Here is a 26,450-nt window from a genome sequence, read left to right on the forward strand (position 1 = left end):
AAAATAATAACTTCCAAAGAGGTCCTTGTTTTAATCTCCTGAACATGTGAATATGTTGCATAATATAATAGAGGGAAATTATCATTGCAAATGGAATTAAGATCAATAATCTATGTCCGGCAAGTGTGGCTTAGTGGTTGAGTGTCGACCTACGAACCAGGAGGTCACAGTTCAATTCCCAGTCAGGGTACATGCCCAGGTTGCAGGCTCGATCCCTGGTAGGGGATGTGCAGGAGGCAGCTGATTACACTTGATCTTAGCCAAAAGGCCGACAAGCGATTGAGGCAGCTGATTAATAATTCTCTCTTATTATTGATGTTCTTATCTCTCTCTCCCTTCCTTTCTCTGAAATCAATAAAAATATGGTTTAAAAAACAATGAGAATATTGTATGTGAAAACCAACATAAGTAGAACTGTAAATTCATCATATATTAGATATAGAATAGAAAGTAGTTATGATTATTAAGACTCCATAAATAAAATGCTGTCTTACATTAGGTTCCTTAGAAAGCAGAGCTTGAGATGCAGATTTAGATAACTGTATTTTTTTGTTTTTTAAGATTTTATTGATTTCAGAGAAAGAAAGGGAGAGGGAGAGAAAGAAACATCAATGATGAGAATCATCAATCAGTTGCCTCCTGCATGCCCCCTATTGGGGATTGAGCCTGCAATCCGGGCATGTGCCTGGACAGATGGAGAATCAAACTGCAACATCCTAGTTAAGTATATTTTATTGAAGGAAGTGTACTATTAAGGAGAGAATTAATGAGAATATGGAAGGGGAAGGAGCTGAGCAAGTATAAAATCCAGGTGACATTCCAGTTTTGGCTTAATCCACAGATTAAGGAGAGTTTCTGAAGCATTAAATTGCAGTGTGTGTGTGTGTGTGTGTGTGTGTGTGTGCATGTACATGCGTGTGGGCCTATGTATGTGTGTGTCTCCTCTTTCTCTTTTTCCCTTCTACTTGTATAGAAGTTATAAATTTATTCTCTATCATTTTAATAATCACCCTGGTTATTTTAACATGCTTACATGGCACAATCAACAGCTACTATTGACAATGGTCAGGAGCAAGGAATGCTCATCTTTACTGTTTGGAGTGAACCTGCTGCACACATTTTGGAAAACAGTATAATAGCACACACTAAAGTTGAGCGCATGTGTGCCCTATTTCCCAGCATTTTCACAGTTATATGACCTGGACAAACGTTAGAATGTGTATACTAAGAATGTTCATAGGTGTGTTGTTGTAATATTAAAAAATCTGGAACAACTCAAACATTCATTAGTTGTTGTAGAATGAAGTAATAATTCCAATTATATAAGAGAATACCGAGCAAAGTGAAGATGGATGAAAACAGAATATACAACAAATAAGTATAAAAAATGTCAAGCAAAAGAAGCAGAAGAATATACATTACCTTTATGCAAAGCCCACACATAAGCAAAATTAGCTAATATATTTTTATGAGTACATATATAGGTGTAAAACTTTAAGGTAAGTAAGGAAATGATTAATATAAATTATAATCCAATAATGATCTTTGCCCTAGTCTGTATGGCTCAGGGGTTGAGCATTGACCTTTGAACCAGGAGATCACAGTTTGATTACCAGGCTGTGGGCTCGATCCCCAGTGTAGGGCGAGCAGGAGGCAGCCGATCAATGATTCTCTCTCATTGATGTTTCTAGCTATCCATTCCTTTCTGAAATCAATAAAGATATGTTTAAAAATGATAATTATTATTATTTCTGGATTAGGGAAGGGGGCGAATGCAAGCTGGGAGAAAGGGAATTTCTAATGCTGTTTCTTAATAAGGACATAGTGCTGATCATGCTTTACATGATTTGTATATGTAATTTGATGTAGTTTTAACATTATTAGCATGAAATATTTTAGAACTTAAGCTTATAAGTATTTTCATACACCTTCCCTTATGCAACCGCCTAATTAATACCCATGAGATTTTTCTTGCATAGTGTCATCTGTTTGTCTTTTATAGAGGTCACAGTTTGTAATGATCTATTTACTTAGGTGTTTATGATTATTGTCTGTTTTTCCCACTAAGCTGAAACGTGTTCCCTGACAGCTGAAACCATGTCTGTTTTGTTTACCACAGCGAGGTTGAAAGATAGTTTCTTCCACATGAGGTTGTATATGGTTGAGGTTTAAGGTTTTGAGAACTTTCCCATCTGTGAAGATAAATTTTTCCAAAAGCTGGAGTGGGAATCTTTACTAAAGCAATTATGCAGCCACTCAACTAAGATAAGATAAAGAGAGCAGCACAATACATAGTACATTCTTGATAGACATCACTACTTCTTGGTATTGTTAGAATTCTGCATCTTTTTATTTAATTCTAACATCCAAGTGGTTGTCCAAGTTAATTTCATTCAAATTTGTTTCAATATGGAAATAATTATGTCATAGTCACCCTTTCTTGCTGTGAATATATACAAATGTAGAAGTTTGTCAACCTGTGAATAGTGATTATGGTATCAACAGCTAAAAACTAGGGACATCCAACAGGGCAGAGTACAACTCTAGCTTTCATAGAGAATAAGATTTGGAATAGAGGTTAAGAAATGAGGCACTCATTTCTTAATTCTAACCCTCAAGTGCCAGCATCATGGAGTGATTTCTTTCACTATTTTAGCGGTAGAGTAACATCCAATGTCTTTTATCCAGGGAAGTTGCTATTTAAAAAAGGAGAAATTATGATAACATTATATAAAGGGATATCCTTGAAAAGTGATTTAGGGCCCAAGAGTGGGTGGAGAAATCAATTTAACAAGTTTCAACCAACATTTGTTGTAATGAGATAAAACAGAATAATAAATATCAGAGTACAGATAAATAATTCATGAACCTTTGGTTTTTGCTATATATACCACTTTTAATTCAACCTAAGGTGCTTTCTATTCATTGTGAGAAGCATGCTAATGTCAGGGATGGTAATGAAAAAGAATGTCCAATGGCAATTGTAAGAAGCAGTTGATTGAAAATTGATAGACTTTTCTTTCACAGATGTTAAAATATTGTTAAAAATTGTGTGTTAAAATAAGGCCTATCCACACATAAATGTAGGTCTGTTTTTAGATATACAGTGGGGCCTTAACTTACAAGTTTAATTTGTTCTGTGACGGAGCTCGTAACTCAAATTACTCGTATGTCAAATCGTTAAAGTGAACGAGTGAGACACGTGATGCTGGGCTGATGTTGTGACGTTCACTGTGATGTTCGCTGCGCCAACTAGCGGTGGGGTGTCTGAAGCTGGCTCGTAACCCGAATTTTAGCTCGCAACTCAAAGCAAAAAATCGGCAGAGATGGCTTGTATCTCGAAAAACTCGTTAGTCAGGACACTCGTAAGTCAAGGCCCCACTGTATTTCTTAATGTGGATTGTGGCCAAAAATATTTGAAAGCCACTGCTCTAGAAATTTTTTTTTTCTGTTCCTTAGATTGGAGCTGGATAGAATATCTCAAAATCATACATATATCAGATGGTTCAACTATAGTGCATATAAGAAAGTCTTTGGGTAATGTAAGCTAAAGTGATATTTAGAAAATTGACACAAAAATTTCACATATATTATGAAATTGTCAGTCAATGAGAAATTAAACCAGTAACAATATTTCACTGGCCATGAACTGTAACAGCTAACCAAGACTCTGTACATAATATTTAGACCATTGAAAACCTTGATTCACAAAACACCAAGAAATTGGATAGACATTTAGATTCCTCAGGAACATTGACTCCTAAAAGAATTATCCCATATTTTTTTGTAAAGTATGCAATTCATTGCCAGTTAGGTGTAATTAGTTTTTTAACATTTCTAATGATTAAAACTTGAATAAAAATCATAAAATAATCACAGCAGCTTTCAGTTTGCTTAATTTGTTCTAAACACTGTTATGTTTTCTTTCTGCAGCCTCAAGTGCAGAATTGAGCAGATTGATAAATTTATAAACATCGTGGAAAGAATTGTAGAGAGGAACTGGAGCCACTCGGATGCCATTGGGTTCCCGCTTGTCACACTGTTGGGGGAAAATAAGGCCACAATAGTGTCAGCTTTATTCTCATAATGAAAATCTGCGTTCGAGATGAACTTACATGAAATAGTCATACTGATTTCCCTAAAACTTACTATATAAGCAATTTTTCATTTTAATTAAAATATAAAGTTTCTATGTTATGTGAAACTCTCTTCTTAATTATAACTAAACCATTAATGGGCTGTTACATGAATATCCAAAAGCACTTTTCTGAAGTCCATTTAGGTCATTTTCTTTAAGCATTTAATAGAGCATATGTATGATTCGTCTGTGGGAGACACTGGAGAGCTGGGAATCTTGGACACATTTACATGAATGAGAACCTCACACTGCCCTGGCAAGTTCCAGTCAAATATCCTTACATTTAATTCTCTAAGCCCTAATCTCGCAGGTAAGGAGTTGGCTATATTCCTGACGTGCGCCTCAAGAAGAAAGATTCATTTGATGTGAACCCAGAGAAAGAATTTATCTGCCCCATGGTCAACCAAGGGCCCAAATATTATGAATTACAGTCAGTGTCATTTGCTGACAGGGGCTCCTCACATACTCTGTACATGGAGAAAAACCTCAAATTGAACTTTAGGCTTCCTGCAGTTTGTTTACCATCTGAGTCAACAACTGTGGGGAAACCATGGTTTCATCTTTCTACCAACAGACTGAGGCCTGCCCCATCCAATCAGAATGGCTCAATTTGTATCTTTATTTTAACTATACTGACCAATCACAACTGCACAATAGGATACCTCATTTACATGGACATAATTGGAAACCTGGGTGAGAACTTTCACTATAAAAGGTGGCTTCCCCTTTGTCCAGGGTTGTTGAATACAATTTAGGTTGCTATCTAAACCTGTGTTCTCAGGCTATATCTCCTTTTGCTCAAATAAGTCTTTTTGTTATTTATTACAGTCTAAAATTAGTTTGGGTTTACACTGGGAATACCGAAATGTTATGAAATGGGCCCAGACAATTTGACCTCGCCTGAAGTTCACTAGAACTATATTAAGAAACTAGAGGCCCAGTGCACGAAATTCGTGCACTCAAAAGGGGGGAGTCCCTCAGCCCAGCCTGCGCCCTCTCGTAGCCCAGGACCCCTCAGGGGATGTCTGACCGATGGCTTAGGCCTGCTCAGCCATCAGTGGGACATCCTTAGCACTGCCTCGGAGGCGGGAGAGGCTCCTGCCACCACCGCTGCCCTTGCCAGCCGTGAGCCCGGCTTCTGGCTGAGTGGCACTCCCCCTATAGGAGTGCACTGACCATCAGGGGACAGCTCCTACATTGAGCATCTGCCCCCTGGTGGTCAGTGCACGTCATAGTGATCGATCGTTCTGCCGCTTGGTCAATTTGCTGCTTAGTCAATTTGCATATTAGCCTTTTATTATATAGGATACCCACTACAGGCTAGACAGCATAGTAAATGGTTCATGTGTGTTGGTCCATTTCATTCCCATACCAACTCTTTGAAGTATACATTTGCACCCCAAAACAGATGCGAATCTCAGGCTGATACACGTTAACTTTCCCAAGAGCACATGTCTTGGTCATATTGATTTGCAGGGGTGATATTCTGATTGGTGCCTCCAGAGTCTGTGGTGGTGACCTCTTCTAAAGGTCTGGAGGGCCACACGAATGGAGCAGTCCCTCGTTTGCATTATCACCACTTTCCCGAGGAAATTATTCTCTTAACACCTATTATTTCCTTTCAAGAGACTAAGAAGGCCACTTTGTCCCAATGGTTAAAAAAATTATTTCATACAATGTTAACACTCCTCAGATGTGCCTATATATCTTTTATGACTTAAGTGACAAGCTTGAAAATAACTTAGTTTAATCAAACAACAAAATAAGATTGACTTCTTTTTCTCTCCTCCATCATAGTGGTATGTTCTTTAATTCTATGTATTCAATAAATATGTATTGGGGCTTTTACTTGTAAAAGCTAGCGAGAATGTGTCCCAATTATGATGAAACAATATTTGCTGCTCACACTGTAATAAAAGTGAATAAATTACATAAAACTGTACTTTGTATCCAAAATTTGTGTTTTTTTCTTTTTTATCAGAAATGACAGATCTCTGTGCCCTTTAATTAGAAAGTCCCGAATACTGACTTAGTTGGCACTTAATTTATCCCCAGTAACTCGCTGATTGATGTGAAATTACATGCACCAGTGAAAGAATAAACTAAAGAATCCAAATTTCCCCCCTAACATGCAACCCCTAGAGAAAACCGGGTAGCAAAGCAAGAGATATACTTACAACCACTCCTCTTTTTTCTAGTTCTTGATATATAGATTTTATTGGAACGGAAAATGTTAATGTTAGCTGGCAGCCGCGTTCCTCTATACGGGATGGAGTGATTACGTTCACCACTGGTGTCTTGGCTTCTGCTTTCTCTTTGCCATAGTAGTGCTTGATCAGGTATTCCAGGTAACCCGTGAGCAAAACAGACTTTCTTCTCAGTGCTTTCATGGTTGCTTTCTTAAAGATCTGTAGAATGAGAAACAGTCAGATTAGCAACATTTTGTTGATTTACAAAGAAGCAAAAATAAATTGCAAATCGTGCATAAAAAAGGAAGTCACCACTTTTAACCTCTCCAAAAACCATCCCATTTTAAATAATCGTTTTGTAAAAATATGTCCTCTTTTAAATCCTTTGCCATCAAGAACTGAATGCAAAGTTTCTATATCAGAAAAACTTCAAAAGTGCCATTTAAACAATACTTGCAAAAGAAAAAAAAGGTGATGTAATGTTCCTTCAGAATTATTTAAATTAGCTTAGAATAATTACTATAAGTGTCCCTTAATAAAGGAATTAAAATATCACACAATTTGAACCCTTTCTCCAAAACCATCATAATCAAGAAGATGTTTTCTTTTCTGATATGAAGTTTGTTTGGTCCACAAAATAATACAGTAAGAGCTAAATGTGCATGCCTATGTGGAAGGTAATGTTGAAAATATTATTTACAGATGTTTGACCAAGTCCTGAATCTCCTCCAGTTTAGCAGTAAGAAAACAGCAAGTTTTATCAGACAGAAAAGCAAAAAATGTTACACACTACATTTGTTAGTACTAAAGACTCGGCTTTTTTTTCCCCTTTCTTCCCCCCTCACCGCCACCCCCCTCCCCTGCTTTTTTTCTTCTTTCATCACTTTCTTCCCTGTTACACTCTAGTGTGGTCTGAAAACACTGCAATTTCCTGCCTGAGGTGTCTTATATTAAGATGAGTGACAAGGGCACACAGTAACTGGTGTTGGAACATTAGAGGTCAGAACAGACATGCTTTTCTAGCTTATCTCAAGGTCAAGTAGAGTTTAAAAATATATCCTTGCTATAAGAGCTGAATGAACTTCAAACAGAGTGTGATGCACTGGCCTGCCACTTTCTGTCCCTTTACTGTATCATGTTATGCCACAGAGCAAAGACAGGGTCTTTCAATGGTATGTAGACTTCATAAAGTCTATGAAAACACTTATATCTGTATATATGTGTGGGCCCGCATTCTAACAGGAGTAAACACTTCAGGCATACATGTTCTTCCCCTTCATTGCATGGAGGGTATAAATTTGGCTGAAGAAGAGGAAGGGAGTTGTATTTTTTTTTCTTTCAACCTTTTCTTTATATTACAGACAATGATTTAAAAAAAACCCACAATTCATACCAATCTGGACTTAACGTTCAAAGCTCTCTCATCCAGAACCACGTATCTGACTGTTACTGGACATTCTAATCGGATACATGTTTAACAGGTATTTCTATCTAAACATATTCAACATTGGGATTCCCAATATTCCTCCCAAAGTCACCTTCTCCTGTAGCCTCCACCACCTCAGTTTTTGGCAATTCCCTCCCCACCAGTTTTTCAGGTCAATCACTTTGGTATCATCCTTGACTCCTTTATTTTCCAAACAACTCCCACAAATCCATCTGCAAAAGCTGGTAGCTCTACCTTCAAACTATATCTAGAATAAGATCACTTCTAACTATCCACTTTACCATGTTTCCAGCCCACACCACTCATCTCTCAGGCAGCATAGAATGGTATCTGTCTCCCTTGCCACCCAGACCGCACAGACTATGCCTGCAGCCTGGGAGGAGATCAGCTGCAAGGGGAAGCCGCTGCCTTTGTTTCAGAAGGCATTTGTGGTCCCAGTGCAAAGAAGACAGTCATCCCCCCCTTATTCGTGGCTTTGCTTCCTGCAGTTTCAGTTGCCCATGGTTTCAGTTGCCCTCCCTCAACCGAAGTCCAAAAATTAAATTAAAAGTTCCAGAAATAAACGATTCATAAGTTTTAAATTGTGCACCATTCTGAGTAGCCTGATGAAAATCTGTTGCATTTCTGCTCCATGTCGCCCAGGCTGTGAATATTCCTTTGTCCAGTGTCTCCACGCTGTGTGCCCTCCCACTTAGTCGTCAGCGTGGTTATCAGATCAGCTGGCATGGCATGGCAGTGCTTCTAGTCCTGCAAGTCTTACTTACTTCATAATGGCCCCAAAGTGCAAGCATAGTGAGGCTGGCAATTTGGACATGCCAAAGAGAAGCTGTAAAGTTTGTCCTTTAAGTGAAAAGGTGCAAGTTCTCTACTTAATAAAGAAAGAAAAAATCTTTGAGGAGCTTCCTAAGACCTATGGCAGTGATGGCGAACCTTTTGAGCTCGGCGTGTCAGCATTTTGAAAAACCCTAACTTAACTCTGGTGCCGTGTCACATATAGAAATTTTTTGATATTTGCAACCATAGTAAAACAAAGACTTATATTTTTGATATTTATTTTATATATTTAAATGCCATTTAACAAAGAAAAATCAACCAAAAAAATGAGTTCGCGTGTCACCTCTGACACGAGTGTCATAGGTTCACCATCACTGACCTATGGTAAGAATGAGTCTTCTATCTGTGAAATTATGAAAAAGAAAAAAAATTATAAAAAAGGGTGAATACAGTACAATGAAATATTTTGAGAGAGACCACATGTGCATAACTTTTATTACAGTATACATTGTTATAATTGTTCCATTTTATGATTAATTATTGCCATTAATCTCTCACCATGCCTAATTTATAAATTAAGCTTTATCATAAATATATCATAGTATATACGGAACATGATATATACTATGTTCCATACTGTCTGTGGTTTCAGGCCTCCAGTGTGGGTCTTAAAATGGATCCCCTGTGGGTAAGGGAGTATATTCTTTAGGACTCAGGTAACCCCGGTTACATGGAGTCAGGTAGGAGGCATTTCTGTGTAAAACAAAATGTAGCAGGTCTGGCACAATGAGAACTCCACGAGGGAACATCTCCAAGTTGTTGTGTTTTTTTAAAAAAATATATTTTTATTGATTTCAGAAAGAGGAAGGGAGAGAGAAACATCAATGATGAGAGAGAGAATCATAGACCAGCTGCCCCCACTTGGGGGTTGTGCCCGAAACCCTGGCATGTGCCCTGACCTGGAGTTGAACCATGACCTCCTGGTTCATAGGTGGACACTCAACCACTGAGCAATACTGGCCAAGTTTTGGAACAAGTGAGCCCAGTTCAAGAACCAGCTTTCTCACAGAGGCAAGGTGCAGCCCACCAGGGTTTTGACTCTCAGGTTTGGAATATAAAAACATGAGAATAATCTTTCCAAGCTTCTCTTTGGGTATTAATAATTATTTGAGGAAATTTTTATTAATAAAAAATTCTGGAAAATTTCCTGGTTCTGATATGGGCCCCATAAGATACAGATGGGGGCAATGTGAGAAGTAGTACTTTTAATGATATTTCATTTGTATTCATAGGTTAGCAAGACTTTGGGGAATATTACTTAAGCTCATAATTTTTCATAGGAGGCTTTGCTCTTGCAAATTTTTCTTAATAACTAGAAACAATTTTTTTTTGACAAATATCTCAGTGTTAACATGCTATTGCTCTTTGTTAACAATAAAATAACTTTTATCTAAAACTGTTTTCCACTTTACCACCGCAGGTGCGTTCTGAGGCACCATAAAATTCTTTTCACAGAGTGTACCATAAATGTCTCTGCCGAACCCTCACATCAAAATATTAAGAGGGGCTAATGGGAGGAGTTAACAGGGAAAGGGAATAAAATCTCCTCTTTCCTTCTTGGCTTCTGATCATTTCTGTGCTTGCAGTACAGAGGCAGAATATTTTTTAATAGAAAAAAATGAAAAGTGTAATTTGAAAATATTCAGCTTATAACAGAATTCTTGGCAGTTTCATCTACTTGGGCTTTTATTTTCCCCTGAGTAAAATGAATGCAAAGTTAGATAAGTTTAAATAGGAAAAATAAGCATAAGCATGATGCTTTCAATTGTCATATTTTTCTCTTAAATTCTTAAAAATGGCTCGCTGATAACTTTCTGAGGAAATACAAAGTAAACCTCTTCTGACTTGCCATGTATTTTATTTGAGTGCTCTAATTTTTATTTTGAAGCTATTTCATTTTAAATTTGTGTCCTGAAAGGGTCTAAAATTTGTTTATATATTGCTACATCAAAATATGACCTTTCAAATTACAATATGAATATTATTTCAGTTCAAGTTAGTAATTGAAAATTGAGGAGACCACAGAAGTACTCTGGTCAAAACATTTTCACTTAGAAATTGAGGTAAATCCGTTAATGAGTAGTTGTCACTTGTGTAAGCCACACTTCGTGTCCCCAGGAGGGGTGCAGTACTTGCCAACCGGTTCCTACTCTAGTGCTCTTTCCCTTGACCCACAATATTTTTAAAGTGTTGTATAAATGATTAAGAAGAACAATATAAAGAAAATGACAGTTCAAAACTGACTATAAGGTGCTATTTTAATAGTATCATTTAAATGTACATAATTGTAAGCAGTCATTTTAAATCCTTTGCTTTAAATTCTTATTGTAACCCTGAGATCATGCTCATGTGCATTGCTTCTTAAATATAGACTCTCTCTGAAGTTGGCATTTGACCATGTGTAATATTTTTGAAAAGAGAAGTAGAGAAAACAAAGAAAGGTAGTTTGATTAAGGTATTTATTTCATTTGCTCAAACTTTAATTGCCTATCTTCCATATGCAGTCACTTCTAAACAAGTAAGTTAAGTGCAGACATGGTTAACTTATTGGTGCTTACTCACATGGCAAACTCAGAATCATCTAGAAAGGGGAACATCCTAACATTAGGTAGAGAATAGGAAACAATGAACTGTATTAGTTTGTAATTTCAGAATTTTGCAATTTATAATGTGGAGAAAGAATTTCAAAAGAATGCTTTCATCAACCTAAGGTTTGATTACCTACATATAATTTCCTTTAGGTCATTGCCTCAGCAGTGAATGACTTCAGCAAGGTACTTCTAAGAGGCTCCTGCGAAGTACTCAGGTGATAAGAAGCCTCCCCCCAGAAAAGTGTATATTCCTCTTCTGGTGGCTCTTAAGGCCCTTTGCTGGGTTTAAACTTAGATATTAAAGGAAAAGATAAACCAGTCTTCCAATTACAGCTGAGAATAGAAGCTTGTTTGGGGGACTATAATACACTATGGTAGGAAACTACTGGAGGGAAAGTTCAGAATCGGACTCTTGCCCTGGCAGAGGGGTGGGTGAATGCTGGAATAACCCACCCACCGCAGAGAATATACCAGTGGAGAGTCAAAAGAAAATTTCTAGATATGTCTGAGAAAGATAGGAAAAATAAGATGAAATACCTTTTAATATAGTTTTTTTCTAAGGTATGCCTTGGTGGCTTTTTTAAGTAGTGTAATTCATCTTCTCCCTGATATAAACTGGCAAGTAAGGTAAGCAAAACATTTTGTTTTGAAATGTTTAACAGACGCTTTTCTCTGAATGACTTTTATAAAAACAATTCAAATGTCATTATCTAATCTGCTAAGCCGATTCCCTCCAAAATTTATCACTAACAAAAATCTTGTTTACTGAATTTATTTCAACCTAAAAAAAAAAAAGCTAAAAAGTGAGAACAGCGCAAGTTCCATCTAGTGGTCAAACTGAGAACCTGCTCTTTAAATTAGGATGAAATGAAACCAACTGATTACCAGGATTTAGTAGTGAAGTTGCATAAAAATACTGTAGAGCAGTGGTTCTCAACCTTCCTAATGCCGTGACCCTTTAATACAGTTCCTCGTGTTGTGGTGACCCCCAACCATAAAATTATTTTCATTGCTACTTCATAACTGTAATTTTGCTACTGTTATGAATCGTAAATATCTGATATGCAGGATGTATTTTCATTGTTACAAATTGAACATAATTAAAGCATAGTGATTAATCACAAAAACAATATGTAATTATATATGTGTTTTCCGATGGTCTTAGGCAACCCCTGTGAAAGGGTCGTTCGACCCCCAAAGAGGTCGCGACCCACAGGTTGAGAGCCTCTGCTGTAGAGGAACTTGACACTGCTTCCCAGTGGCCAAAATGAGAAACTGCGATAATTGTTCACAGATTCCTAGAATTTTAGGCTTAGAAGAGACTTTGGAAGTATTTCCAGTCACTCCACAACACGATTTCCTAAAATATCAAAAACTATTTTATCTTTGGATGATTTAAAATTTTTGAAAATAAAATTTTATTTGAATAGCTATTTGTTTAAAAATCTCTATTAAAAATGTATATGTATACTTAAAATATATTTTACTTAAATGTGTGTATGAATATATTTTTACATAATATATCTATTTATACTGCTATTGTGCATTAAAGAATTATTAAAACTATATTTGAATAAATTTAGTCTCACTCTGAAATTAATTAATATTCAAATAATTAGTTGGAATATATAGATAGGTAGAGATACATCAAATTATTTAGATATATTGAAGTAGAGAGATATGGAGATCTAGGAAAACAAACTGGTTCCTTGGATATTATTATTTAGGGTAAGACTAAATTTATTTTAAGTAAAAATATGAATGAATTTAAAGAAAAATATTTAGCCAGTAAGAGTAGAGATTATATACATGACTATAATGGCATAGATCCCCAGTTTTAACAAAATTTACCCTAACTCATGAAACAACCTTACCCAATCTTTGTTTTACTCTGACTATTCATATATATATGTATATATGTATATACTCCCTCCTTAGTCTTCCTAAAACTTTGTCAGTTCATTGATTCACAGAACTAGAAAGACAGAGTCCCCAGTAATCATAGCATTGTCTGGCACACAGCATTCTCTTAGTAAATAAATGTTGAATGATTTAATTAATTGGGAGTTAAATATGGCATGTTTGTTTTAATATTGAGAAATCAATAGAAGATTAAGTAACTCAATCATGTTCACACAAATTGGAAGTGGAACTAAAAGTACGTCTCCCCAGGTGCATTACAGGTAACATTTACAATGTGCCAATCATCCTGCTAGGGGCTGGAGACACACATAAAAGGTGATAATTCACATACAGACGCATCCTAAAGGTGAACACTACCCTTTGCACAATGTTTGTGCACAGTGCGATGTTAGGTCGGAGGGAGCCCAGGATCAGATGCATGCAGAGGTGTGAGGAGATAATGGACCCTCCCTGGAATTTCTAACAGGTCAGCGTGCCAGACAGATGGCCACACAGATATGGGCTCCTCCCTGGAATCCACAACGACCCCCACACAGATACTGACTCCTTCCTGAATATCTTGCTGACCCCCGCCGTGGGAACTTCCTCAGCTGAATACCGTGATGACCCCCGCGGCAGGAACTTCCTCAGCTCAGGCTCCCGCCCCTCACTAAACACCTGTATAAAAGAAGTGCCGCCCCTCCCTTTTGGCGCGAATTCACTGGCCCCACCTTTGGGCTGGTGGGTCTCACTTGAGAACACAGCATTAAACTCCTTTCCTTCCCTCCTCTTTAACCTTTTGGTTCTCTTTGTTCTCTATGCTGCTTTCTGGGCCACCTCACATGCACATTATAATCTTGTTGATTAGCAGAGAAAGTACTACAGCATGTCACAATCAGGTAAAGAAAAAGTAAAGATGTGGGAAGATTGGCACACAGATCACTTACCTCTAAACTAGCGTGCAAAGGACAGACCAACAATATGGGAGGATTTGAAATTCTAAATCCATTGGCTCCAGGGATTAACTGCAATTCTGAAAAATTCATATTATGTCATTTTAATAGAATATATCTTAAAAGTTATTCTTTATGGATTTTTTTTTCAGTGACAGAGTAGTAGAGAGAAAAAGAATTAAACATTTATATCCCTAAGATTTCTGAGATATTTTAAGAGAAAATCTGTGGACCTAAAATACTGGCACATTTTCCCTTTACCTATTATGTCTGTCTCACCTGCCCCCACCTTCTTAGGAAACTACCAAACACTAGAGCTCTTAGACACAAGATAAAAATGGTCTCTTCTAAAAGCTTTTCTGGACCCTGTCCTCTGCCATTTCCAAGCCTGTATTCCTTGTTCTGCTTCATGCTATGTTCTTCCATTATTAAACCACATCAATGAGAGAAAAACATCAGAATTTAAATGACTTGTAATCATAATGCTGCCCAAAGCCAGACATACCAAATGAAATGACCTATGAAAGTGACTTTTAGCACTAGGTCAAGTGGCTTTTCTTAGGGAAAAGGAGGAAGTTAAAAAAATAATCTGCCTAAGTATGATGTGTTTAAAAGGTGAATTAATATAAGATATTATCATAATTAGAATTAATTAAATTGAAAGTTAAATCCAATAGAGTGAAAATTGCTAACTAGAGACCAAATTAAAACTAAGATTGACTAAATAAACTTTAGAATATTCTGGGTATTTTGAGATTCATCTAATCCAGGATTAGACAAGCTATGTCCTGTGGGCCAAATGTGGCCCACCACTTGTCTTTATAAATAAAGTTTTATTGGAACACAGCCGCATCATTCATCTATGTAAGTCTATGACTACTTTAGCATTACAATGGTAGAACTGAGTATTTGCCACACTGACAGTATAAACCAAAAAGCTTAAAATAACTTCTGTTTTATCCTTCACAGAAAAACTCTGCTGCCTGATCTAATCCACCTCCCTCATTTACAGATAAGAAACCCAGCACAAAAAATTTAAGTAACTGGACTGATCTCATTATTTCAGCAGCCAAGATGAAATATAGTTTTCCTGATTTGACTGGAAGAGCCCATCTTGATCCTTTGCGTCTTGGTTTTTGTAAATGTGAATTTGCTTAAAATCCTATCTCAGGGTTGGACGTCATCTGAATGATCAAGTTTAAGTGGAATTCTTGCAACATTTGCAAAGCTTTCTGTGCTCCATGTGATTGCAGAATAGAGTCGTTAAGGAAAAGAAGCAGGGCAGTCCACCCCCGTGCCTGGTGCACTTTCATGTCTACCTCCTGAGGTTTACCTGCTACTGTTCAGTAAGTGGCAAAACTACAAAAGGAGGAAAAGTTGGAAGAAGAGGAGATAAAAATGAAATAACACTGCTGTTTGCTCTTTGGTTTAAATTTGTCTTTACCCACAAACCAAATCCTGAAATATATATTATTCACATTAATTATGAGAGAAGAAAAATTCCAAGATGACATAACTTGTGCAGCATCACAAAATTACTAAGCAGCAACGTGGGATTGACACCCAAGTCTCTCTGGGTCTGACTCCAAGCCAAAAATCCCTCTTGTCCTCACTGCCTGATGTTCCGGGTACTCCACATTGATGAGGTCGGAGCCTTTATGCTAGATTTCGCCTCCTCTTATCTCCCTACAAAGGGATAGACTTGACATCATGCTGAATTCTATAAACACTTAGTCTTACACTCTGGAAATGTCACTTCTTATTTTAAAAATTCTCAGTGGCATTTTCAAAGTGCACTCTCCAGGAGGCATGTATATTACATTTCATACAAAGACTGATGACAATTAAAGTTAAAATAAAATGACTTGTAAAGTAAAATGGAATACACTTACTGTTATCCATTTTAAATCTGGTGCTGAGTTCATGACCAAACCATCCCACCAACCTAAAATATAAATAACAACATTAGATACTTTGGTCTACAAAAATAATCACAATTAATATAGAAATCTAGGGCCTGCATATTGAAACCACTTTTGATACAAGTTATCAAATACTTGAATATATAAATTCAATATGATATCTTAAAACCATTCATATTTATAAACATATCAAGACTAAGGATTAAATCAACTTTTCATATCACCAGTTATATTGTTTTTGTAAAGAGCTATATTTAATTACCTTTCTCATATTTAAAATAAAATTAAATGAATAAAAATGTTTGGCTTTTAAAATTTTAAAACAAAGATAAAAGCTCAAAAAAGAAAAGCATTAAAACAATATATTTTATGATAAAACCCCTAAAGAGAAATGGTATAAAAAAAACTATATAATAGCCCTAACCGGTTTGGCTCAGTGGATAGAGCATTGGCCTGCGGACTGAAGGGTCCCCGGTTTGATTCCGGTCAAGGGCATGTACCTTGGTTGCAGGCACATACCCAGTAGAGGGTGTGCAAGAGGCAGCTGATGGATGTTTCTCTCTCATCAATGTTTCTAACTCTCTATCCCTCTCCCATCCTCTCTGTAAAAAAAAAAAACCCTATATAATAGTTGAAAATTTTTGAATGATTTTCTAAAGAAATTGGTTACTTTCATATTTTAATTAAAATGTTAATTTTTGTTATAGGAAAATATATAGGAAAATTATATGAATGTGTAATAGATGGAAAAAATACAAAATAGTTTAAAGAAAAATATAAAATTTGAGGAAGGGTAATACAATATTCCTGGTAGTAAGTTGTCTCTAAATAAATTTTTAACTTTAAAAAGGCTATAAAATAGTAAGTAAGTAAAACAATAGAAACTTAATAAAATAATTTTCCATAAATGGAAAATTGCCAAGTAGAAATGCAGGAATAGGACTGATTATAGTGTGGCAATAGGAGAGTAAAAAATAAGCTTGCAGAAATCAGAAAATATTAGAAAAAAAGAGAAGAATTTGGAAGGAATGCAAGGATGTCAGGAAACTAGAATACATCAAGGGGCAGAGGATAGCTGTGAGAAAAAAAAAAGATTTAAAATAGTTTAGGGAGAAAATCCAATATAATAAAACCCTGATATGCAAATCGACCAAACTGCGATTTGCTGGCAGGTGGACATCCTTAAGCCGGCAGGCAGACATCCCCCAAGGAGTCCGGGACTGCGAGAGGGGGCTGAGGAACCCCACTCCTCCAGTGCACAAATGTCGTGCACTGGGCCTCTAGTAATAAATTAATAGACAAAACAATTCTATCATCACCAGAGTGAACTTCCAAAGAAGGAAAGCAAACAAATAGAAAAACTTTTTAAAATGGTGTAATTCTCCAGGCCAGGTGTTGGCTCAGTGTTTGAGCTGCCAACCATGAACCAGGAGGTAGCAGTTTAGTCCCTGATGAGCAGGCTCGATCCCCAGTAGGGGGCGTGCAGGAGGCAGCCGATCAATGATTCTCTCTCATGATTGATGTTTGTAGCCCTCTCTCCATCTCCCTTCCTCTCTCTGAAATCAATAACATATTTAAAAAATGAAATAAAACCTGAAGGCATGTTTTAAAAGAATCATCTTTAAAAAGTTATAATTCAAGACAATTTTGATGAAATCAAAACTGATTTAAATCTACATATTGAAATAAATACAAAATTTTCTGAAAGACTTGGGAGAATTAACCAGAGTGGTTAATTTTATTTATAGCTTATTAAAGTTAATGGATTTTAAGGATGAAAAAACAAACAAACAGAACTGTGTTTGCAAACAAAGAGGGTGAAGATGTAAAGCCCTGGACGCAAGCCGCTGTCACAAAGAACCAAGAGACGCTTCTCATGCAAACTGCAAAGGGTTTATTGATACTAGCATGCCAGGACTCACAGCTTTACTCTGAGCACGGAGCAGCCGCTGTGAGCCCCGACCAAGAGTTTAAGGACACATTATATACTTTTTCGGTGGGAAAGGAATGTAGTTTGGGAATTTTCCGCTGATGATCTGGCTTCCTGGGTGAGTTAATGCCTGTCTGGTTTCTTTATCAGATTATCTGTCCTCCAACTCCCTCCCTAGCTGCAGCCACTTCCCGTAACCTCCCTGGCTGCAGCTGTCTTCCATAAAAGTTGTTTGTCATATCTCCCTTTTCTGATCTAGATCAGATTGTCTGTTCCTTAGTTTCCTCCCTGACTACTTCTGGCATCTGTCAAAGATAGAATAAAGGAAAAAATATCAGTGTGGCCTCAAATTTATCTAAAGCAACCATTTATTGACAGAGAATAATGTAGAAATACCTGTATGATACTCAAAGAAAGAGAAAGAAAACATAACGTACAAATATTAGGTTTGGATAAGGCAAACTTGTATAAAGGTTATTGGTGTTGATCAAACAAGAGTTCAGCTAATATTTTTTTTCTCATAAACTCTTCTTGAAAATCTGCCTAAGGGTGAACTTAAATCAGCCAAGAGATGACTAGGGAAATTATGATGTTTGATGACTATTGAATGTATTTAATTATAGAACTAAGAATAAACAAATGTGGAGATAGAACATAAATAAAATGTTACATGATAATGTAAAAATAACTAACACAGTAGGGGGAAGTAAAGTAATTTCACTGCATAATCATCTATAATTTAATAGATCAAATAAAAGAAGCACAATCAGATCTAAAATACAAGTAAACACCAAGAAAGTCAAAAGTGACTAAATCATAGGGTAATGAGAGTATAGGCAGAGGAAGAGAAAACTCTTCCTCTATTGTTGCTCATGAAAGGGAACTAATAGAAAAGGTAAAATTTTAAATTAAAATCTTGACTATCAGAAAAACTAATTAAAACTAATAAATAAGCCTTGGCCAGTGGTTCAGTGGTTAGAGCATGGGCCTGAGCATGGAAGGGTTGCGGGTTTCATTCCCAGTCAAGGGTGCATACCTGGGTTTCAGGTTCAATCTATGGCCTTGGATGAGTAGCATGCAGGAGGCAACCAATCTCTTTTTCTCGCTCTCTCCTCGTCTCTCTCTACTCCCTCCCCTTTCTCTTCTCTCTCCCATGTTTCCACTCTCTCTGAAAATCAATGGAAAAAATATCCTCGGGTGAAGATTAACAATAATAACAAAAAATAATGAACAAAAATAGCAAAACAAACCTTTACAAAGTTCTAGAAGCATAAAGGATGCCATTAAATTAAGACCAGACAGCTGTCACTGCAAATGCCAATGAGTTTCATTAATGTATTAAAAAAACAATGCTATCATATTGTACCAGAAATCAGAGACTGTTAAAATAAGTGATTCAGAAAGAAAAATGATAAAAGTGGGTTGGGGTAGGGGGTGGAGGGTCGAGATGGAAGAGGGCATAGAGGGAATAAATGATAATGAAAAATAAAAGGAAATATTAAATTAAATTAAAAAGAAATATAAAATAAAGAAATATAAAAACAAAACAAAAGGCTGAGCAAAAGTGTAAATGGAAAATGCAAAAGCAAATCAAATGTGGATGCAATTTTTATATCAGACAAGAAGGAATTCAGACCAAAAAAGGAATGAAATGATTTAAATAAGGACATTTTGAAATGCTAATTAAACTAATTCAAAATAAAGATAAAACAGTTATGAATTTCTAGACATTATATAACAGGGCAGCAACATTCATAAATTAGACATTATAGAAGCTACAAGAGCGATAGAAATATTCTGTGTTAGAAGAACTTATTAACCTGAGTTTATGAAAGATCAAGTTGACAAAAATATCAATTAAGAAGGTAAATGAAATCGACAAATGTTTAATGCTTTACTCTGAAGTAAAGATAGCAGTTTTAGAAGTGCTCATAAAATATTAACTAAAACTAAATACAAAACCTTAACATTTCCAAAGTGGATAAATTGTTGAATATATTTTTATTACAATGCAATAAAACTAGTAATTAATAACAAATTCAGACAACAAAAAGACTAAATTACCATTAAAATAAAATTTGTCTCAAAGTACTTTTAGGATCAAACTGAATTGGTAGAATTGTTTAAAAAGATAATACTGTAGAAAAATATATTTGGATATTACTAGAATAGGGCATAGAGAGTAGTTAATAACTTCAGATTTCAGATCAAGAAATTTTAATTAAACTAATCAATAATAAGACTAAAGAAGTTATAAAGAACATAAAAATAAATTGAAATAAAATAGTAGTGTACAATTAATAAAGGTAAAAGCTGAAATTAATTATCAGAAAACAAAATAATAGTTACATTAATACATGAGTAAAAATTTTTGTGATGGGGAGGGATACCAATTGATTGAGAAAATACAAGACAGTATACCTATAAAAATGAAATATTATGGGGAAAGATAATCAAAAGTAAGAACATCATAAAGGCTAGATTGCTGTAATCAATTATAAAACCTAGATAAAATGGATGATATTCTAAGATTCTAAGAGAATATTTATCCAAATTAATTCCAAAAGAGAAAGAAATTTAAACCAAGAGATTTTAATAGAAGAAATGAAGAATTATCTGAAACACCTAAAGAATAAGGACTGATAGGGAAAGTCTATCAACTCTTTTCAGAGTAGATAATTCCAATGCTATTTAAACTATTCCAAAGCAAAAAAACAAACAAACAAACAAATAGAGGGGATATGGGAGGGAGATATTTCCATTATTTTCAAAAACAATATATTAGTGTCATAGTAGGTTAGAATTGCACAGATAAACAACAAGCCAATATGACTTCAGCGATTCTAACAGCATATTAAACTATTAACGTGTTATGAAGAATATATTTCATTTAAAGAATACAAGAATGGGTCTATATTAGCAAATTTATTAATGTACAATTAATCCTATCTAATAATAGACAAACATGGTAATTGACTGTACCTTTGCTATGCCTTCCATTGGCTAATCAGCACGATATGCAAATTAACCCAACCAAGATGGCGGCCAGCAGCCACGTAGCTGAAGCGAGCAGGAGACTTGCTTGCTCCAGTGATGGAGGAAGCCAAGGTTCCCCGCCTGCTGCGGCCTGGCTCTGAGCTCCGAAAGCAACAAAGTTTCAATTATAGAAGCTAAACAAACCCTAGATACTTGCTTTCAGCAGGCCGTGGCCTCAGAGCTGGAGCCGGCTCTCAGCTCCAGTGATGGCAACAAAGTTTCAATTATAGAAGGTAAATAAATCCCAGAATAAAAAAGAAAAAAGAAAAAAAGGAGAGGCTGGGAGCTTCAGTCGCCGGCCAGCCTGAAAACGGCCCTCAGCACCTCACCCAGACTGGCCAGGCACCCCAGTGGGGACCCCCACCCTGAAGGGAGTGTGACCAGCTGCAAACAGCCATCAGCCCCTCACCCAGGCTGGTCAGGCACCCAAGCGGGACACTGACCCTGATCCGGGACATCCTTCAGGGCAATCCAGCCGGCCCCCACCTGTGCACCAGGCCTCTATCTTATATAGTAAAAGGGTAATATGCAAACTGACCCTACCAACAGAAAGACTGGGAATGACTGGTCACTATGACACACACTGACCACCAGGGGGCAGACGCTCAATGCAGGAGCTGCCCTCTGGTGGTCAGTGGGCTCCCACATGGGGGAGCTCTGCTCAGCCACAAGCCAGGCTGATGGCTTCCAGTACAGCAGTGGTGGTGGGAGCTTCCCCTGCCTCTTCAGCAGCACTAAGGATGTCCGACTGCAGCTTAGGTCTGCTCCCGGCTGGCAAGTGGACATCTCCCGAGGGCTGCCGGGCTGCCAGAGGGATGTCTGATTGCCAGCTTAGGCCCAATCCCCTGGGGAGCAGGCCTAAGTCAGCAGTTGGTCATCCCCCAAGGGGTCCCAGACTGTGAGAGGGTACAGGCTGGGTTGAGGGACCACCTCCCGAGTGCACAAATTTTTGTGCACCGGGCCTCTAGTTATAGTAATAAAGCTAAAAAGAAAATCATAGAATCACCTCTCTAGGATTACCTGCAAAAACATTTTCAACATTCTGCAACTATTCTGAATTAAAAGAAAATATTAACAAAATAATAATAGACAAACACTTATTGAAATGAAATACCTATGTCCTAAAAATCAAACTTGGACTTAATGGAGAAATACCAAAGGTGGTTTCAATAATGTTAGATTTTGCAGTTATAAAAATTGAAAAAGAGAAGTAAATTATTACTACTTTCACATTACATAATTTAATATCTGATATAAGCAAAAAGATTATTTAGTAGCTTGGTAGAAAATATTAGAAACAAACATCTGAAATTTAAAACTGCTCCAAATATATTACCAAGAAATGTTCTAGACCTACATAAAAAACATTTTAAATACTCCTGAATCTGAATAACAAAAATACTTGAATAACATTGAAAATCAAGAAAAATGCCAATTCTCCTCAAATTGATGTATAAATTTAATATGATTCCCCCAAAAAAAGTACATTTTTTTAATTTGGTGCTAGCCAAGCTGATTCTAACATCATATGGAAATATATATCATACTAAGATTCCTAAAAAATAAAAACAATGAAATTGAATATTTCTATAAAAATTACAATATCAAATTTTCAGAATCAAAAGATTGTGGCATGTGTTAACAAATCAATTAATATGTAAGTCATTGTATTAACAAAGCTAAAAAGAAAGTCATAGGATTACCTCAATAAACTAATGAATCATAAGAGAAAATTTTATCAAGCAACAACCTATTTTTAAAAAAATCATTTGCAACTTATGTCACAAGAGGTTAATCTTCCCAGTATGAAAATATCTAAAAATCAATAATACTACTATTTGTAATACTTTAAACAATAAAAAACCAAATAAATAAAATTAATTACTTAGTAGATTAAAATAATAATGCAAAAATAATCACCCAATAAAATGACCAAAAGATGTGACTAGATCATAAAGAAAAGTAAAATTACTTTTAAAAGTTAAAAAGTAATGTAAGAAAAATACAAATAAAAGGTAGACAGATACCCCAGTTCACCTCTTAGATTGGCAAAAATGAAAAGTTTGATTATGAACTCTCTTGGTATTAATGGGGATAAAGAATAACTCACATATTATGTTATGAGTATAATTCAGTGCACATCTCTGGAGAATAAATTAAAAATAACTATAAAAGCTACAAATGCACATATACTCTGACCTAGCATGCTCACTTCCTGAAATTTACTCACCAGGATTTGTAAAAGTCTGATGTGAATGATGTATCACTATGGTCATTGTATCCCTTTTGTCTTTTATTTTTTTTATACTTGAAATCACTTTCTATTTTATATAATTTTATTTTTAAATTACAATTTACATTCAATATTATTTTGTATTAGTGTCAGGTGTGCATCACTTTTAGTAAGAATCTGAGAATAAAAAGAATCTAAAATTCCTTCAATAGGAGGCTGATTTTATAAATTATGACAAATTATTTTAAATCTACATAATAAAATACCATTTGGTGTTGAATTAAAAGTGAATGAGGAAAAGTTCTATGTTCTTAAATGAAATGATTACAAGAGACATGAAACCAAAAAAATAAATATGCATAATAAAATATATAATATCTATTATGCATATAAATGATTACTTGCTTATTTTCTTTTCTTCCTCAACTAGAATGTAAGCTCCTGAGGTCAGAGACTTGTCTCTTAGTGTATTTGTAAGAGTGTTTGTAATGTGGGTGATGTGATGTGTGGTGAGCAGTCAATCAGTGAAGTATTGGTTAGAGCAACTGAATTCGGCAGGCTCTTTCGAGGGAGCTGAGCAGAAGGATGAGTATATTTTAGCAAATGAGAAAGGAAAGGGTGTTCCAGGTAGTCAAAACAGCACATGCAAAGGCCCAAAACTAAGAAAGGGCAAGGCTCTTTGGGAGCTAATACCTTTCCCAAGGTGGACTAATCCATGTTGTATAATGGACAATTATGTCAGCCATTTTAGATGAAGCCAATATGTACTGAAGAGGAAATTATCTGAAATTTATTTAGCATTTTAAAATTTGTTTTTCTTTTTAAAATCCCTCATCTAAACTGAAAATAAATTGTGAAAGCATAATTATCAAAGACATAATTTTTTTAAGCCTCACCTAAGAATAATTTTTCCATTGATATTTTTTAGAGAGAGGGGAGGAGCGAGAGGAGGAGAAGAGAGAAACATCAATGTGAGAGAGACATATCTATTGGATGCCTCCCACACACACCTCGACTGGGGCTGGGGATTGAGCCCGCAACCAAGGTATGTGACCTTGACTGGTAATCAAACCCATGCGTGACCCTTCAGTGCTCAGGCTGATGCTCTAAAGCTTGAGCAAAATCGGCCAAGGCAAAGATATTATATTTTAATGGCTAGAATACAAGTCACAACTCTCTCAAGTCTAATGTGAGTTCATATAACATTTTTATCTCTGTGAATGGGGTAAACTGAAAGAAAAAACTTATGACACAAATTTTGTATGAGATGCTGAAGTTTATCAAAATGTAGATCTACTTTGAAAAACATTAAGAATTAGTTCTAAACAGTTATAACAAAATACCTGAAACTTTTCTGGTAGTGATTTATAAAAGCCATGTACACTAAAAAAATTTTGAACTCATTATATTGTGTAGAAGAAAGGAAGAACTTATTCTATTAGAAACTAGAGACCTGGTGCACGAAAATTGTGCACGGGTAGAGTCCCTAGTCCTGGCCGGTGATCAGGGCCAATTGAGGCCTTCTGGCTACCGACCAGGGCCTTCCTTCATTCTGAGCCGCCCCCTGGTGGTCAGCACACATCATAGCGAGCAATTGAACTCCTGGTCTCCCGGTCGAACTCCCGTGGGAACAATTTGCATATTAGCCTTTTATATATATGGATAATCAGAACTTTTCTAAATTACATATTTACATATTGAAATATGTATCTATTAAAAAAGAATTTGAATTATGGCTGCATACATTCCAACTGAAATAATCATTAACTTCATGAAATTTTACATAATTATAATTAACACTAGAGGCCCAGTGCACGGAGGGTCCCTCAGCCCAGTCTGCATCCTCTCGCAGTCCGAGACCCCCCAGGGGATGTCCGACTATGGAGGGGGCGGGCCTAAGCCGCAGTCAGACATTCTTAGCACTGCAGAGCTTGTGGCTGAGTGAAGCTCCCCCTGTGGGAGCGCTCTGACCACCAGGGGGCAGCTCCTGTGTTGAGTGTCTGCCCAGTGGTGATCTGTGTGTGTCATAGCAACTGGTCGTTCTCTGGTTGATCCACCATTAGGATCAACTTGCATATTACCCTTTTATTATATAGGATAATACTTTATCTATATAGATGTCCACTTTAAAAAGATTCAGGGTAAGCTTTATTTTAAAAGTTAACTTGTCAAATATTTCAACAGAGTTAACTTTGCATGCAAAGTATTTTTAGAATTGTTTGATGTTTAGATTGATGGCTATATGATGGATTTTGAATAGTCTGTAGGAAAAAAGCATAGGAAATAGGATATATCTAAAAGTTGAGAAAATACAAAAGCCAATTCCTCAGTTCCGGCAAAAACATTTATTTGGCATTACTCTAAATTCCACTCAGGCCCCTGAGTTTATTTCAAAGAGCCCATCAGTGAGTTTTACATTGTTTGAAGTTGACATCTTATCTAAACTATACTATTGTTCCTAGTAATTATAAATTTCCAATTCTATATGACTTATTCCTGTCCATCCAAAAAATCTCGCTTTGAGGGAAAATGTTTTGGGTGGTTTCATGTATATTCTCAAAAATCTATAATTATATTTCAGTAATCCTACATACTGCCAGCATCATTTCCATAAAGAGAGAGAGAGAGAACCTACCAAGGGAACAAGAAGGAATAGCCTTCACATAAGTAAATGAACACATATCTAACTTCACATTTAGCATATCCCTGTGCCTCCAGGGAACATGAGGAAGTTAGAGGTGTTAAGAGGTTACTGTTTAGTCTTCATCCAGTCATGAAATATATAACATTTGAAAACTGATCAGATTTTCAGTTGTATACATTGATACTGTGAATAATCATCAAATAGCAATTCTTTGTTTAGCTCCATGAGCATTTTGCATGATGTCCCTGATCTCCTATACTTCCAACACACATATAGACTATGTGGGCTGATCCCCCACCACCACCTCCCTTTTTCACTCTTATTTTTATTTTTTGTGCTATACTATTTGACCCTAAGTGAATTCTGATGATTTAAAAATGTGTTTACTAAATTTTCTAGATGTACACTTAATATTAAATTTCAGAATTATTGCCAAGTGATTGTTCCAGAATAAAGTATTAAATCTGATTAAAAACTGATGGTCCAGTTTAGGTCCTGCTCCTGCTACCTATGCTCTTTTGCTCACACATTAATTGCCAGTTTCCCCTGACTGAAAAATTTATGGATTTAAGGACAATTATTGATATAACATGTTTTAGGGGAAATTTGGGGGGTAGTAAAATCTTTGAAA

At 36.1% G+C, this 26,450-nt stretch overlaps 1 protein-coding gene across 1 annotated transcript in view; it reads right to left on the reverse strand.

Moving 5' to 3' along the window:
• Positions 1 to 3,780: 3,780 nt before the first annotated feature.
• Positions 3,781 to 26,450, reverse strand: part of KYNU (kynureninase) — a 94,440-nt gene continuing 71,770 nt past the window's right edge. The window contains exons 11-14 of the mRNA XM_006086876.3: positions 15,947 to 15,999; positions 14,049 to 14,134; positions 6,316 to 6,546; positions 3,781 to 4,039 (exon numbers count right to left, since the gene is read on the reverse strand). Coding sequence (XP_006086938.1) covers positions 3,905 to 4,039; positions 6,316 to 6,546; positions 14,049 to 14,134; positions 15,947 to 15,999 — 505 coding nt within the window. The 3' untranslated portion in view covers positions 3,781 to 3,904. The remainder of the gene's footprint in view (positions 4,040 to 6,315; positions 6,547 to 14,048; positions 14,135 to 15,946; positions 16,000 to 26,450) is intronic.

This window comes from Myotis lucifugus, unplaced genomic scaffold (genome assembly GCF_000147115.1).
Source record: "Myotis lucifugus unplaced genomic scaffold, Myoluc2.0 scaffold_32, whole genome shotgun sequence".
NCBI lineage: Eukaryota > Metazoa > Chordata > Mammalia > Chiroptera > Vespertilionidae > Myotis > Myotis lucifugus.